General features: G+C 54.2%; 1 protein-coding gene across 1 annotated transcript; it reads left to right on the forward strand.

Moving 5' to 3' along the window:
• Positions 1–564: 564 nt before the first annotated feature.
• ZNF276 (zinc finger protein 276) lies at positions 565–15,443 on the forward strand. The gene is made up of 11 exons (XM_065898425.1): positions 565–781; positions 5,268–5,571; positions 5,827–5,873; positions 5,966–6,412; positions 7,354–7,432; positions 8,628–8,711; positions 13,325–13,435; positions 13,516–13,591; positions 13,764–13,881; positions 15,029–15,128; positions 15,203–15,443. Exons 1-11 carry the CDS (start codon positions 565–567, stop codon positions 15,441–15,443), a joined length of 1,824 nt encoding a protein of 607 aa, XP_065754497.1.
• Positions 15,444–15,490: the final 47 nt, after the last annotated feature.

The raw sequence follows: 15,490 nt of genomic DNA on the forward strand, positions 1-15,490 counted from the left end.
GTGCAACTACCGATGCCATCACTCCTTGTCGGTGACAGGGCAACCGCGTACGCCCCCGCCCCTTGCCCTCGTTGTGCAGTGCTGCCCTGCCCTCCTCAGTCCGCTCCTCCCCTCATCGCCCCGCCCCTCCTCGCTACGCTTCTCCCATCCCCTCCTCCCTTTCCTCGCCACTCCCCTCCCGCTGTCAATCCGTCCAATCCGTGTTTCCTCACCCTCCTCGCCCCCATCACTCGCCCCGCCTCTCCCTCATCGCCCCGCCCCGCTGCCAGTGAGTCCAGCGGAGCCGAACGGCGGAGTCGAACTGAACGAGCGAGCACAGTCCAACCTAGCGGACGAGAGACTCCGGGCAGAGCAACACCTAGCCCTGCCTCTTGGCCCGGCTAACCGAGCGGGGCCGAGCGGGGCCGAGCGGGGCCGAGAGAGGAGGAACGGGGCGGAGCGCCGGGCCGAGCAGGGCCGGGCGGGGCCGGGCGGGGCCGGGCGGAGCCGAGCGGAGCCGAGCGGGGCCGAACGGAATCGGACGGGGCGGAGCTCCGGGGCCGAGCTCAAGCCGCCGCCACAGCGATGAAGCGGGACCGGCTCGGGCGCTTCCGGTCGCCGGGGGTGTCCCGGCAGCGCGGGAGCTCCGGTGGCGGCAGCTGTGGCGGCGGCCGGGCCCGGGGCCGCCCGTCCCGCAGCGGTCCCGACGTGGCCGAGGCGGCGGCTCTGGTGGCTGCGCGGCTGGGCTGGGGCCCGACGCGGGCCTGCGCGGACGCGGGCGAGGACGGCGCCGACGAGGCAGGTGGGTCCTGCCGTCCGGGCTCGAGGGGCGGCGGGCGGGGGCCCCTCGTGACCGCCGAGTGCCCCCGCGACCCCCCCCCGGCTCCCGGTGACTACCCAGCCCCCCATGAACACCCGTCTCTCCGCGACCACCCGGCCCCCGGGGAGCACCGGCCCGCCGTGACTCTCCGGCCCCCCGAGACCACCCGCTCGCCCCCGCCCCCCGCGACAACCTGGCCCAGGGTGCCTTGGCTCCTCAGAAAGCGGACTAGGCCTCCCCGCCTGGAGGGGGTGAGGCGGTCTCCGCGGCGGACGCCGCAGCTGCGCTGGGTGATGTTTCGCAAGACAGCTGTCCCTTCGGCGCCGACTCTGAGCTCACTGAGTAATTAGCGCTCAAGTCCTGCCGTCTGTCGGGCAGGCCTGGGTTTCAGTCGTGGTTTTGCCCTGTGCTCTTCGGATAATGGCTTCATCTGGTCTGGGCCTCAGCTTCCTCTTCGTTAGAACAGAACTAAGAGGGTTTAAGAGGGTTAAGTGTAGGAGTGCCGGGGCCCCCTCCTGGCAGGCGGTATGGGCGTTAATATGCGCTTTGCCTTCGTGTAATGCCTTTGCCCCCTCGAGAAGGACTTCACGCTTCTCTCATGTAGTCCTCCCCCGGGGCAGAGTGGGAGGTGGCATCATCTACACTTGCAGACCGGAGACCCCCGGAGAAGCAGAGCATGGACGTGCTCTTTCAGTTCTGGTCGCAGGAGGGTGATGTGAAGAGGAATGAAGTTTCCAGCTTAGTTTATGAAGTTCCATAGCTGTGGAGGCATTTATTTATTTACTCAAACTTTCTTTTTTATTATCATTTTTATTGGGGGGGTATTTTTTGAGGTATAATTGGCACATAACATGATGTTGGTTTCAGGTGTACTAGGTAACAACCATCACCACTTGTACTTAGAAGTTGTTTTCCCTTCTAAGTTCTCTAAGATGAGAACTTTTAGGATCTGCTTTTAAGATCTCAGCAATTTTCAAATATACAACGCAGTATTATGCTGAAGTATCTGTAGTTACCGTACTGTGTAGCACATGCCAGGACTTATAACTGGAAGTCGGTACCTTCTGACCACTTCATGCCTTTCACTCACCACCCCACTCCCCTTCTCTGGCAACCACTAATATGTTTTCTGTAACTATTAGTTCAGGATTTTTTGTTTCTTTAGATTCCACGTATTAGTAAGATCACATGGTATTCATCTTCCTCCATCTGACTTACTTGGTGTAATGCCATTAAGGTCCATCCACGTTGTTGGAAATGGCAGAATTTTCTCACCTTTTTGTGGCTGAGTAAATATTCCATTGTGTATATGTACCACAGTTGCTTTAAACATTTACCCATTGGTGGACACTTTGGTTGTTCCCAGACCTTGGCAGTTATAAATAATGCTGCAGTGAGTATAGGGGTGCATATATCTTTTCAAGTTAGTGTTTTCATTTCCTTAGGATAAACACCCAGAACTGGAATTGCTGGACCGTGTAGTAGTTCTGTTTTTAATTTTTTGAGGAACCTCTATACTGTTTCCATAGTGGCTGCACCAATTTACATTCCGATCAGCAGTGCGCAAAGGTTCACTTTTCTCCACACCCTCGCCGACACTTGTTATTACTTGACTTTTTGGTGACGGCCATTCTGACAGGTGGGAGTGATATCTCATTGTGGTTTTAATTTGCATTTCTCTGATGACTAGTGATGTTGCGCACCTTTCCGTGCACCTGTTGGTTATCTGTGCCTTCTTTGGGAAGAGGTCTCTTCAGATCCTCTGCTCATTTTTAAAATCAGATTATTTGTGCTCTTATTATAGTGTTGTATGAGTTCTTTACATATTTTGATTATTAACCCCTTATCAGATACATGATTGGCAAACTTTTTTTCCTATTCGGTAGGTTGCCTTTTCATTTTGTTGGTGGTTTCCTTTGCTGTGCAGAAGCTTTTTAGTTTGACATAGGCCCATTTGTTTATTTTTGCTTTTGTTGCCTTTGCTTTTGGTGTCAATCCAAAAAGTCATCTCCAAGACCCATGTCAAGGAGCTTACCTTTATGTTTTCTTCTATGAAGGAGTTTTATGCTTTCAGGTCTTTGAAATCTGTAATACATTTGAGTTTATCTTGAGTAAGGTATAAGGTGGTGGTCTAGTTTCATTCTTTTGCATATGGCTGTCCAGTTTTCCCAACACCATTTTTTTTTAATTTTATTTTTTTATACAGCAGGTTCTTATTAGTTATCCATTTTATACATATTAGTGTATATATGTCAATCCCAATCTCCCAGTCCCAGCACCATTTATTGAAGAGACTGTCCTTTCCCCATTGTATGTTCTTGGCTCATTTGTTGTAAACTAATTGGCTCTGTACACATGAATTTATTTCTGGGCTGTCTATTCTGTTTTATTAGCTTACATGTGTATTTTTATGTTAACACTGTACTGTTTTGATTACTCTAGCTTTGTAGTATACTTTGAAGTCATGCCTCCGTGATCATGCCTCTATATAGTTTGAAATGTTGCCTCCAGCTTTGTTCTTGTTTCTCAGGATTGCTTTGGCTATTCATGGTTTTTGTTTTTTTTTGGGTTCCATATAAATTTTAAGATTGTTGTATTTTTGTGAAAAATACCAGTGGGATTTTGATAGGGGTTGCTTTAAATTAGTAGATGGCTTTGGGGAGTGTAAACATTTTAGCAATATTAATTCTTCCAACCCACGAGCATGGACTGTCTTTATTTGTGTTTTCAGTTTCTTTCTTCAGTGTCTTATAGTTGTCCGTGTACAGGTCTTTCACCTCCTTGGTTAAATTTATTCCTAAGGATTTTATTCTTTTTGACACAATTATAAATCTGGTTGTTTTCTTAATTTTTAATAGTTTGTGAGTATTTAGAAGTCAGCCGATTTTTGTATACCGATTTTATATTCTGCAACTTCACTGACTTTGTTTATTCTAACAGTTTTCTTGGTGGGGTCTTACAGAGTTTTCTATATATAATATCATGTGCAAATAGAGGTTGTTTTACTTCTTTCTTTATGATTTGTGTGGTTTTTATTTTTCTTGTCTAATTGTTCTGGCCAGGACTTCCAATACTATGTTGAATAAAAATGGTGAGAGTGGGCATCCTTGCTTTGTTCCTGGTCTTAGAGGAAAACTTTTAGCTCTTCACCATTGAGTGTGATGTTAGCTCTGGGCTTGTCATATATGGCTTTTATTATGTTGTGGTACTTTCTGTCTGTACACAATTTATTGAGGTTTTTATTGTGAATGGATGTTGAATTTTGTGAAACATTTCTTCTGCATTTATTGAGATGATTGTATGATTTTTATTTTTTACTTTGTTAATGTGTGTCACATGGATTGGTTTGGGGAGGTTGAGCCAGCCTTGCATCCCTGGAATAAATCCCAACTGATCATTGTGCATGATCTTTTATTTACTTATTTATTTATTTATTTTACTTACATATTTTTTGGTTGCATCGGGTCTTGGTTGTGGCACACGGGATCTTTCGTTGTGACGCGCGGGCTTCTCTCTAGTTGTGGCATGCAGGCTCCAGAGTGCGTGGATTCTGTAGTTGTGGCGCGTGGGCTTCAGAGCGTGTGGGCTCTGTAGTTGTGGCGCCGGGCTCAGTAGTTGTGGTAAGCGGGCTTAGTTGCCCCGTGGCATGTGGGATCTTAGTTCCCCAACCAGGGATCGAACCCGTGTGCCCTGCATTGGAAGGTGGATTCTTAACCACTGGACCAGCAGGGAAGTCTCCACGATCTTTTTTTTTTTTTTTTCCACGATCTTTTAAATTAATTGTTGAATTCAGTTTGCTGTTGTTTTGTTGAAGATTTTTACATCTACATTCATTAGGTATATTGGCCTGTAATTTTCTTTTCTTGTTGTGTCCTTGTCTGGTTTTAGTATCAGAGTAATACGGGCCTTGTTGGGCTTCCCTGGTGGCACAGCGGTTAAGAATCTGCCTGCCAAAGCAGGGGACACAGGTTTGAGCCCTGGTCCGGGAAGATCCCACAAGCTGCAGAGCAACTCAGCCCTTGTGCCACAACTACTGAGCCTGTGCTCTAGAGCCTGCAAGCCACAACTACTAAGGCCACGTGTCACAATTTCCGAAGCCCGTGTGCCTAGAGCCCGCGCACCGCAACGGAGAGCCGCCCCCGGCTCGCTGCAACTAGAGAAAGCCGTGCACAGCAACGAAGACCCAACAGAGCAAAAAAAAAAAAAGTCTTGTTTTGGAGGCATTTAGAATTCTTTGAAAGGTTTTCTAGCCCGGAAGGCCCTCCACTGGCCATTCTCCCCAAAGGCTGTGTATTCGCCTGGGAGACTGGACCCAGAGGCCTGCCTTTGGCCCAGACCTGCGCCTGTGTTTAAGGGGCATGTCTGGGTAGGCCCTGCTCCAGGAGCTGGGAGGCTGGCGGAGTGTGGGCCTCGCCTCCCCTGGGAGCTATCTTGCATGCCTGACTTCATGTTTCCTGTGCTTGCCCAGGAACGGCCCGGGCCCTGGCCATGGGGCACTGTCGCCTCTGTCACGGGAAGTTCTCCTCCCGGAGTCTCCGCAGCATCTCTGGCAGGGCGCCTGGGGAGAGCTCAGAAAGACCGGCCCCTGGGGACCGTGTTTTTGTCCGGGACTTCCAGCGCCTCCTGGGGGTGGCCGTCCACCAGGACCCGGCTCTGTCCCAGTTTGTCTGCAAGAACTGCCACACCCAGTTCTACCAGTGCCACGGCCTCCTCACGTCTTTCCTGCAGAGAGTCAACGCCCCCCCCACGGGCCGCCGGAAGCCTTGTGCAAAGTAGGCGCCCTCCCTCGTTCGCTAGGGGCGTGCAGGAGACCCCACAAGCGGGCTGCGTGGGCACAGGGCGGCCCGGGTGGGAGCCTCCTCACGGGGAGCCCATCATGGCGGGTGAGGGAGACGTTCGTGAGCACCAGTGCGACGGGTGTGTGGGCAGGGGGGCCCGGTGGGCGGCCTCGGAGGAGAGGGCTCAGACTGCACGCGGAGCGGCCGGGCCCACTCCTGCTCTCAGTGGGCGGCGCTGCTCCTTTGCAGGTTCGGTGTGCAGCCTCGGACGGGGGCGGAGGAGGGAGCGTGTGTGGGTGAGTGCACCCCCAGGGCGGGGCGTGGGGTGGGCGGGGTGGGAGGTGCGCGTGCTCACCGGCCATGGGCTGGCGTCTCTGCCTCTCCTCAGTGGACCTGATCGCTTCGAGCCCCCAGGGCCTGCGTGGCTTGGTGGGGTGGGTGCACGGACACGCGGCCAGCTGCGGGGCCCTGCCCAGCCTCCAGAGGACCCTGTCCTCCGAGTACTGTGGCATCGTCCGGGCCGTGTGGGGCTGTGACCGAGGGCACGACTACACCATGGACGCCGACTCCAGCTGCGGGGCCCTCTTGCTGGACGGCACCTTGGGCGTCAGGCGGACGTGGGACAAGGATTTGGCCCCAGGGCTCCCCCGGCATCGGGGGTCCAGCCCCAGCGGGGCTGCCCCTCAGAGCTCCCAGGGCAGAGCGACCGCCGCCGGGGCCGAGACCGAGACGCTGCCCAGCACGGACACAGCCCGGCCTCCTTCAGATGGCGACCCGGTGGGGCCTGGGCCGGGCCCCCCGCCTCAGCCAAGCCTCCCCCAAAGCGGGGCCCCAGGTAGGAGGCGCCTCTGGGCTGTCTGACCAGGATTCCTAGTCCTGGGCCAGGCAGAGCCCTCGACAGGAAGCATGTGTTGGGGCGGTGGCTGCAGTGTCGTGCGTGGAGGGGCCAGGGTAATGCCGGGGGCCGCCTCACGGCCATCTGACAGCAGAGAGGCCGAGGACCCTGTTCCAGCGCTTTCTGTGACGGCACACTCGTCTGCCCTCCAGGCTTCCTCTAAGCCTGCATGGGCCCAGGGCACAGAGGGTGGAAGAGGACGGGGGCCTCATGGGGCCCGATGGCGGTTGGTGTCTGAGGCTGTCCTGAGCCAGCTGCAGGTCTCTCCCTGGGCCTCAACCAGCGCCCAGTGGGACCAGTGTGGACAGGCTGCTCTGGGCGGCCCCTTCTTCGGGGCCCGATCCCACGGCACTGTGGGTTGGGCGCAGCTGTTCGCAGACGTCGTGTTCGGAGGGCCAGGCTGGCTTCCGGCCGCGTCCCTCGGCCTCCATGTGGGCGCCTGTTGCCGTGTGGGCACCAGGCTGCCCCGTGTGCTGACCCTCAGCCACCGGACGGCTCAGAGTGAGGGCGACGCTGGTGCTGGAGGGGAGAGACTTGTGATGCACAGTTCTTAGAATCGCTTGCGTTTCTAAACTGTGTGCCTGCAGTACTTGGATAACAGTGATTTTTTTAAATGTCCCAAAACATCCACAAAGTACAAGGCATCCCATCCCAAAGCGGCTGGATCCGAACCCCTGGGGAGGGGCTGGGCTTGCTGGTGTTGCTACTGTTGGCTGGACATGGGGGTGGCCCGGTGCTGGGGCCACCCCCATGTGCGGGATGGGTTGGGAGGTGAGTGACTTGGAGGCAGGGGGACCCCAGGCTCCCCATCGTCCTTGCGGGGAGCGGCCCTGGCTGTCTGGGGGTGACGGGTGACTGGAGTCTTGTTCTTTGTTTCTCAGGGCAGTTGGGTGAGAAGCAGGTTCCATCTCCAACCTCGGATGATCGGGTAAAAGACGAGTTCAGTGACCTTTCTGAGGGGTGAGAGAAGAGTGGGTTTACATAGCCTAAAATTCCTCCTTGGAAACCAAACTCCGCCATCCCAGGGGCCGGCAGCCTGGGTCTCGGCCGGCCTCCCCGCGTTCTCTGTTGGGAGGAGGGGAGTGGCGGGGGGTGCTTCTAGGCTTCCGTTCCTGATTGGGGGCTCCTGGGTCCCCGGGGCACCGCAGACCTGATGGAGCTGCAGGGGGCCTGGCCAGGGTGGTATGGAAGTTACTCTGCTCAGATGGTCCTCTGGCTTGGTCCTTTGCTGCTGCCGCTTGTCTCGCCCTCCAAGGCCTGAGTTTTGAGCCAACCCCAGACATTGCTAGAACAGAAACCAGCCTCTGGCCCTCTATCATGATGTGTTGGTGACGTGGGGGTGGAGGCTCCCTACAGGAGAACAAACCTTCCTGGAAGGGGCACCTGTTTGCTCCTGGGGCCACCCCCCGGGCTCCAAGACCAAACCTTTCGGGATGGAGGCCGCACGCCAGCCAGCCTTCCCACCCTGCCCTGCGAGCTCTGGCTGGACTGCAGATGCACTTTTGTCCAAACAAGTAGAAGGACAGCGTGACTTTGGTGCCAGTGACGGATGACCCAGGTGCTGGAGGAACCCCACTGTGTGTGCCACAAACTCCCCCGGGGTCAGGAGGCCGTGGCTGTTCCGTAGCCACCAGCCAGCCTTGGGCCTTTCTCTGTGGGGAGTGTGACAGCTGGGCTCTGTCCGCTGCCCAGCAGAGCCTGTGTAGTGACTCACACTTCAGGGTAAAGGTTACAGACGTACAGATGTTTTTTTGGCCTTTGTGACCTTTGAGATGACTGACAGCTGACCTCTCATCTGGGCAGGTGCTCACAGTTATGGGGGTGAGGTGACATTCTAAAAGCCCACTTCCTGAGAAGCCCGCCTCTTGTGAGGGTCTTCTCCCCCTGCCTCGGGCCCCGGTAGAGAGGCTCTTTGGGAGATCGGGGTCCTGGTGGCATGATGAGAAGTGTGGCTTACACGGGATCGTCAGCTTGTGACCCTGGCTGGCGTGCCCTTGCTGTTAGGAGATGGGATTGGAGACTTGGGAATTTTAGGCCTTTTGAGGAGAGCTAAGACGTGCAGTGTGGGGATCCACAGGGTGCCTTTAGACAGGAAGTTTCACTGGCTCCGTCACCGGCCCCAGAGCTTTGCTAAAGGTTCTCTCTTCTCTCCTAGAGACTTCCTGAGTGAAGACGAAAATGATAAGAAGCAGAATACCCAGTCCTCAGACGAGTCCTTTGAGCCCTACCCAGAAAAGAAGTAAGGGGGACAGTGGTGCTGTAAGGTCGCGAGATGTGGGAGGTGTCCAGTGGGTGACCTGGAGACGTGCGTCTGTCCTGGGGGGCAGCGGGGACTGGACGGAAGCTCGCCGACCCCGTCTGCCTCGCTCAGCACGTGCTTTCTGCTTCTCTGATGGCCTGACCTCCCAAGCTCGGCACAGTGTGGCTTCTGGGTGACCCGGGAGGACCTGCCCAGTTCAGCGCAGGGACCTGGCCTGGCGTCACCCTGGGGGGCAGCAGCCAGCTGTGCGAGGAGCCCTGGGGATGTGACCCCGCCACCCACCCGCGTCTGCTGTCGGCCCCACTTTCCCGGCTCATCATCTGCTCTCAGGTCCGCCTCTGGCTCTGATTGCCACGCCACTTCCTCGCTGAGGCAGCCTGCCCCCTGCACGGCTTTGTGTCCTCTCTCCATTAGAACACGGGGTCATGGCAGAGAAGGCCGATTTTCACTTGTGTCACCCTGTGCCCAGGAACACCCCAAACACCTCCAGTTAGTAGATGCCCAGCCTGGGCCTCTGATGTGGAACAAAATCTCAGGAGCACCACACCATCAGCCGGGAAAGCACAAAACAAAACAGAGAAGCAAAAGCATGGCTTCCTTTTCTGCTTTAAGCTCCCGTGTGGGCGGTGTGGGTAGAGAGACAGGAGAGGAGGCGGCTCAGGAGATCCCAGTCAGCGTGTGGGGCTGGCTGAGTCACGAGCCCTCGAGCAGGCCTGAGTGGACACACGCTGCCTGGGGCAAAGGGGGGGCGTCAGGCGGGCTAGGTTGGGGAGACCACATCTGCTTCCATGGTGCCGCCCGGGGCTGCGGCAGGAGCCCCCGCTCCCCACCCTGAACTCCACGAACCCACCTCTTACGTCCTGCTGCCCAGCAGGCCTGGGGCCACTGGTGTGGGGACGGGGACACCTGCCGTGTCCCTCGGTTTCCAGGAGGTCCCTGGGAGGGCACACAGACACATGCTGTAGGACAGGACACACAAGGTATGTGTCCAGAGGCCTGTGGGAGGTGGGACTGGGCAGCAGTGGGCTGGCGGAAGCTCTGGGCTCAGCCCTGACGGCCACTTGGTGCCTCAGGTGCCATGATGTGAGTGCCGGCTGACGTCCTAGGATGGGGCCTCTGAGCAGCCGTGCCTGTCGGGGTCCGCAGCCAGGTGGCAGGGGCCAGGGCTCCAGCAGGAAGCGGGAGAGGAGGAGCCTGAGCGGCGATGGGAAGGAAGGGCGCCGGCAGCCCCGAGTTGGGCGCTGTGAGCACAGTCCTCCTGCGTCCGCAGGGACCTCAACACCTTGTCCTTCAAGGACTCACCTGAGACACCTGTGGGCTCGCTGAAGCCTCCTGCTCTCAAGAAACCTGTAATCCTCTGCAAGCACTGGTTACGGTTCAGCTCTGACTGGGTGCCCAAGCCACACAGCAGAGGAGGAGGGTGGAGGCCAGGACCGTGGCCAGGCTGGAAGAGCAGTTATTAGACAAAGGGAGAAGCAGCCTGTACAGTTGTTGAGAAGGTTCTTGTTAATGCACTGTTTAAAGAGGAGGACAGCTGTTTATGTTTTTAATTTATTTATTTATTTTTGCTGTGTTGGGTCTTCGTTTCTGTGCGAGGGCTTTCTCTAGTTGTGGCAAGTGGGGACCACTCTTTGTCGCGGTGCGCGGGCCTCTCTCACTATCGCGGCCTCTCCCGCTGCGGAGTGCAGGCTCGGTAGTTGTGGCTCACGGGCCCAGCCGCTCCGTGGCACACGGGATCCTCCCGGACCAGGGCTTGAACCCGTGTCCCCTGCATTAGCAGGCAGACTCTCAACCACTGCGCCTCCAGGGAAGCCCTGTTTATGTTTTCAATTGTGGTAAAATATACGTAAGAACATTTACTGTTTCCCCGTTTTTAAAAGTGTACAACTCGGTGGCATTGAAGTGCTTTCACAGTGTTGTGCGACTGTCACCACTATTTCCAGACTTTTACTATCCCAAGTAGAAACTCTGTCCCCATGAAGCGACGACCTCCCCTCTCCTCCCCACAGACCCTGGCAACTCCTAATCTAGGTATCCATTCTGGGGACTTCATACAAGTGCAATAACATGTTATGTGTCCTTTTGCTACGGGCTTCTTCCACTTAGAATAATGTTTTTGAAATTCATCCAGGTTGTGATGTGTCAGTTTGATTCCTTTCTATGACTTGAGTAATATTCTATTGTAAAGGGACTTCCCTGGCAGTCTCGTGGTTAAGACTGCACTCTTCCACTGCAGTGGGCATGGGTTTGATCCCTGGTCGGGGAACTAAGATCCTGCATGTGGCACGGTATGGTCAAAAAAAAAAAAAAATTCTATCGTATGGATGGACCACGTTTTGTTGATCCATTCATCTGTCAGTTTTGGTTGTTTATACTTTTTTTGGCTATTGTGAATCGTGGTATAAAGGCTGTTGTAACAAGTATCTGTGTGAGACCCTGTTTTCAATTCTTTGGGTCATATGGTACTTTGAACTTTTTGGGGAACTGCCATACAGTTTTCTACAGCAGCTGCACATTCTACATTTCCTACTAACAGTGTACAGGGGTTCTGATTTCTACACATCCTCACCAATATCTGTTATTTTCTGGGTGTGTGTGTGTGTTTTAATAGTCATCCTAATGGGTGTGAAGTGGTACCTCGTCATTTTGATTGGCATTTCCCTAGTGATGAGTGATGTAGAGCATCTTTTCACGTGCTTGTATCTTCTTTGGAGAAATGTCTATTCAAGTCCTTTGCCCACTTTTTAATTGAGTTGTTTGCTTTTTTGCCATTGAGTTGTATATATTCTCCCTTTTTTCACTCTCTTCATAGTGCCCTTTGGTGCACAAAAAATTATTTTGAAGTCCAGTTTACCTGTTTTTACTTTTGTTGGCTGTGCTTTTGGTGTCATATTTAAGAGAAACCATTCCCAAATCTAAGGTCCTAGAGGATTTACCCCTAAGAATTTTAGTTTTAGATCTTTGATCCATTTGAGTTAATTTCTACGTAGGGTGTGAGGTAGGGATCCAGCTCCATTCTTTTGTATGTGGATATTTGGTTGTCCCAGCACCTTTTGTTGAAAAGACTGTCCTTTCCCCCGTGAGTGGTCTTGGCACCTTTGTCAAATCAGTTGATTGTACTTGCAAGGGTTTATTTCTGGTCGCTCAATTATTCAGTTGGTCTGTATGTCTGTCTTTTTGCCAGTACCACACAGTTTTGATTATTGTAGCTTTGTAGTAAATTTTGGAATCAGGAAGTTTGAACTCTCCAGCTTTGTTGTCTTTCAAAATTGTGTGGTTATTCAGTGTACCTTGAAATTCTATGTGAAAATTTGTTTTTTTGTTGTTGTTGTTTTTGTAAAAAACACCATTGGGATTTTGATAGGGATTGAACCTATAGATTGCTTTGGGGGATTACTTCCATCTTTACAATCCATGGGTATGAGATATCTACTTATTTAGGTCTTTAACTTCTTTCAGCAGCATTTTGCAGTTTTCAGTGTACAAGTCTTTCACCTTGGTTAAGTTTATTCCTAAGTGTCTTATTCTTTTTGATGCTATTAAAAACTGAATTGTTTTCTTAATTTCCTTTTTGGACTGTTCATTTTTAGTGTATAGAGATAGAACTGGTTTTTGTGTGTTGATTTTCTACCCTGCAACGTTGCTGAATTTATTTTTCTGTGTGGGTTCTTTAGGGTTTTCTACATATAAGATCATGACATCGTGAAGAGGTAATTTTCTTTCCTTTCTAATTTAGATGCCTTTTCTTTTCTTTTTTTTTGCCTACTTGCTGTGGCTAGGACTTCCAGTGTTCTGTTGAGAAGTGGTGAAAATGAGCATCTTTGTCTTGTTCTTGCTTGGTCATCACCGCCAACAGCACGTGAGGCCCACCGCCCCCTCTCTCTCTGTTCCTGATCTCAGAGGAAAAGCTTCCAGTCTTTGACCACCAAGCATGGTGTCAGCTGTGGGCTTGTTGCTATGGCCCTAGAAGTTTCCTTCTATTCCTGACAGATTTCCTTAAACTCCTGGATCTAGAAAGAAAAGTGTGCATGTATCTTTAAGTCTTTGAAGGACACCACAGGGCGGGGGGGGAAGTTACTGTGTCTGGCCTGGTCCTCTGGGGCCTGCGAGACTGGCTGAAATGCATGACCCCACGTGTGGAGGACAAGGTCCCCGCTGCCCAGGGGCTGTGGAGTGGGGGACGGCAGTGGGCGCAGAGCTCTCTCCTGGCTGCCGTGAGTCTCCCAGCAGGTTCCAGAAGAGTGGATCCCGATCTTTTCTAGCTTAACGATAGTTTTGTTGAGGGACTGACCCCCGAGTCTCCCCTGCCCCACCTTTTTCCATGCTGTCTCCAAAATTATGGTGTTGATGTTTCAGACAGGGAGTGAAAGTTGTCATGAAGGCCCACTCCTGTGTCCCGAGGGGGCAGTGCAGCGCCTCCACCTCCCCGAAGAGCTGTTCTAGCTTTGGCGGCCAAGGGTCAATATGAGGGCCAGCCAGTCAGCACGGGGACTGAAGCAGGTTAGCCCTGGAGGCCCGAGGAGACCCACCTCCTGCAGTGCATATGCAAACAATCAGAAACATCACTGACTGGCGTCCTCTTTTTCCCCCAGGATCTCTGGTAAGAAGAGTGAAAGCAAAGAAGCCAAGAAGTCAGAAGAACCAAAAATTCGAAAGAAACCTGGGCCCAAGCCGGGCTGGAAGGGCAAGCCGCGCTGTGAGAGGTGAGGGGCCGGGGCCGCGCAGCCCGTCCGGGCCACGCAGCCCGTCGGGGCCGCAGCTCCACGTGTGCTCTGCATTGCAGGGAGGAGCTGCCCACCATCTACAAGTGTCCTCACCAGGGCTGCACGGCCGTGTACCGTGGGGCTGACGGCATGAAGGTGAGGGCCCCGGCCCGTGAGGACTGGGGGGAGGCTGGACAGGCCTGCAGTGCTGGGATCTGTTCCTCTGGGGAGAGGAGGGTGCCGAGCGGGGCCTGTGGGAGGGAGGCACGTGCTGTGACCAGGGGTGTCGGCCAGGCCGAGGCACTCAGGTCCCCGGTCCCTCCCGCAGAAGCACGTCAAGGAGCACCACGAGGAGGTCCGGGAGAGGCCCTGCCCGCACCCCGGCTGCAACAAGGTGTTCATGATCGACCGCTACCTGCAGCGCCACGTCAAGCTCATCCACACAGGTGCGTCCCCCCACCCACCCCCGTGGACAGGGCTGCCTCCTGGGAAACCGGCGCCAAAGAATCCTGGTACCTCTCTGTGGGTATACTGTCGTGTTTTTTTAAATCACTACTTTAAGAAGATGACGTGTGCTTTTTGGATTACAAGTGACCCGCATCCGTTGTAGAAACTGGGGGAGGAAGCACAGTGAAGACAGTGCCCTAGTCATCACCGCCAACAGCACGTGAGGCCCACCGCCCCCTTCTCTCTCTGAACATGCGTTCATACCTTGGACTCTTACGTGCCTGGTGCGCGTCGTCAGTGCTTCTGCACAGAAGGCAGCTCTCCCAAACCACACCCCCTTCTAGATAGATTTGTTACATCTGTGTCTATCCCTAAGAGAGAGTTTTTCTCGTTTTGAACTTTGTAAAAATGAGTTACTTCACTCAGAGTTGACCGTTTAATTGTTGGCGCACATTTACTTGTTGGTTCCACAGCGAAACAGTTTTCCTTGTGTTTTTTGCTCCAAGTGTTCTTGTCTGTGTCTCTAACAAACACAGTAATTCTCTTGGTTTGGGTCAAGCTGTTCTCAGTCTGGATGCCAGCGGTCGTGACCACAAGCAGTTTTTGTTTTTAACACAAAAGAGGCTAGATCGTGTGCTATGGGGACGGTTGCCCCTAGTGAGGGAGGAGCCTGCCTGGGAGGCTGGTTCGGGTACTGGTAGATGAGCAGTGGGACGTGCAGTGACGTGGGGCGGGAAGCGTGTGGCAGCTGCCCCACTGGCACGGCCTGCAGTGGAACCACTGGCGTGGGGCGTGACGGTTCAAGTTCTGTTCAAGAGCGTTAAGATTGCCTTTGCAGTGGGTACCCCGCAGAGGGCCCAGCGTGGCGGTGGGTCTTAGAGTAGCAGCAGCTGTCATCAGTCAGTCATCTATGAAACTTTGCTGCTTTGGCTTCCTCTAAAAATTTGTGCTCAAGGAAATCGGCCTAAAGGGCAAGAAAACAGGCTCCAGGTGAAAGGTACACAGTAGTTGGAGAGGAAGCTGCAGCCAGGTGACAATTTTCAGGCGACCCGGAGGGCTCTGTATCAGAGCTGTGTCACCTGTAAGGCACTTGGGCACCGAGGGGAGGGTGTCAGGGCCTGTGGTCACTGCCTCTCTGGTCCCCAGAGGTGCGGAACTATATCTGTGACGAGTGTGGGCAGACCTTCAAGCAGCGGAAGCACCTCCTGGTCCACCAGATGCGCCACTCAGGAGCCAAGCCCCTGCAGTAAGTGGGATGGGGGGTTGGGGGGGGGTTTCTCCCACCAGCGGTGCCCTGGCTCACCTGCCCCCGGCCCCCAGGTGCGAAGTCTGCGGGTTCCAGTGCCGACAGCGGGCATCCCTGAAGTACCACATGACCAAGCACAAGGCCGAGACGGAGCTGGACTTTGCCTGCGACCAGTGTGGCCGGCGGTTCGAGAAGGCTCACAACCTCAACGTGCACATGTCCATGGTGCACCCCCTGACGCAGACCCCGGACAAGGCCCCGGAGCCCCCGCCTGGGCCCGCAGCGGGGCAGGCCGTGAAGGCTGAGCCCACCTGAGGGCACGCCCGCCCCCGAGCTCAGTGGGCAGTGATGGGGGTTCAGGC

This window comes from Phocoena phocoena, chromosome 20 (genome assembly GCF_963924675.1).
Source record: "Phocoena phocoena chromosome 20, mPhoPho1.1, whole genome shotgun sequence".
Lineage (NCBI taxonomy): Eukaryota > Metazoa > Chordata > Mammalia > Artiodactyla > Phocoenidae > Phocoena > Phocoena phocoena.

Bases quoted from the DNA above. Each gene is read 5' to 3' on its own strand.
- ZNF276 (XM_065898425.1), top strand. From the start codon at position 565: ATGAAGCGGGACCGGCTCGGGCGCTTCCGGTCGCCGGGGGTGTCCCGG. The intron at 13,436-13,515 runs GTGAGGGGCCGG...TCTGCATTGCAG, and splicing joins GGCAAGCCGCGCTGTGAGAG to GGAGGAGCTGCCCACCATCT. The intron at 13,592-13,763 runs GTGAGGGCCCCG...TCCCTCCCGCAG, and splicing joins GTGGGGCTGACGGCATGAAG to AAGCACGTCAAGGAGCACCA.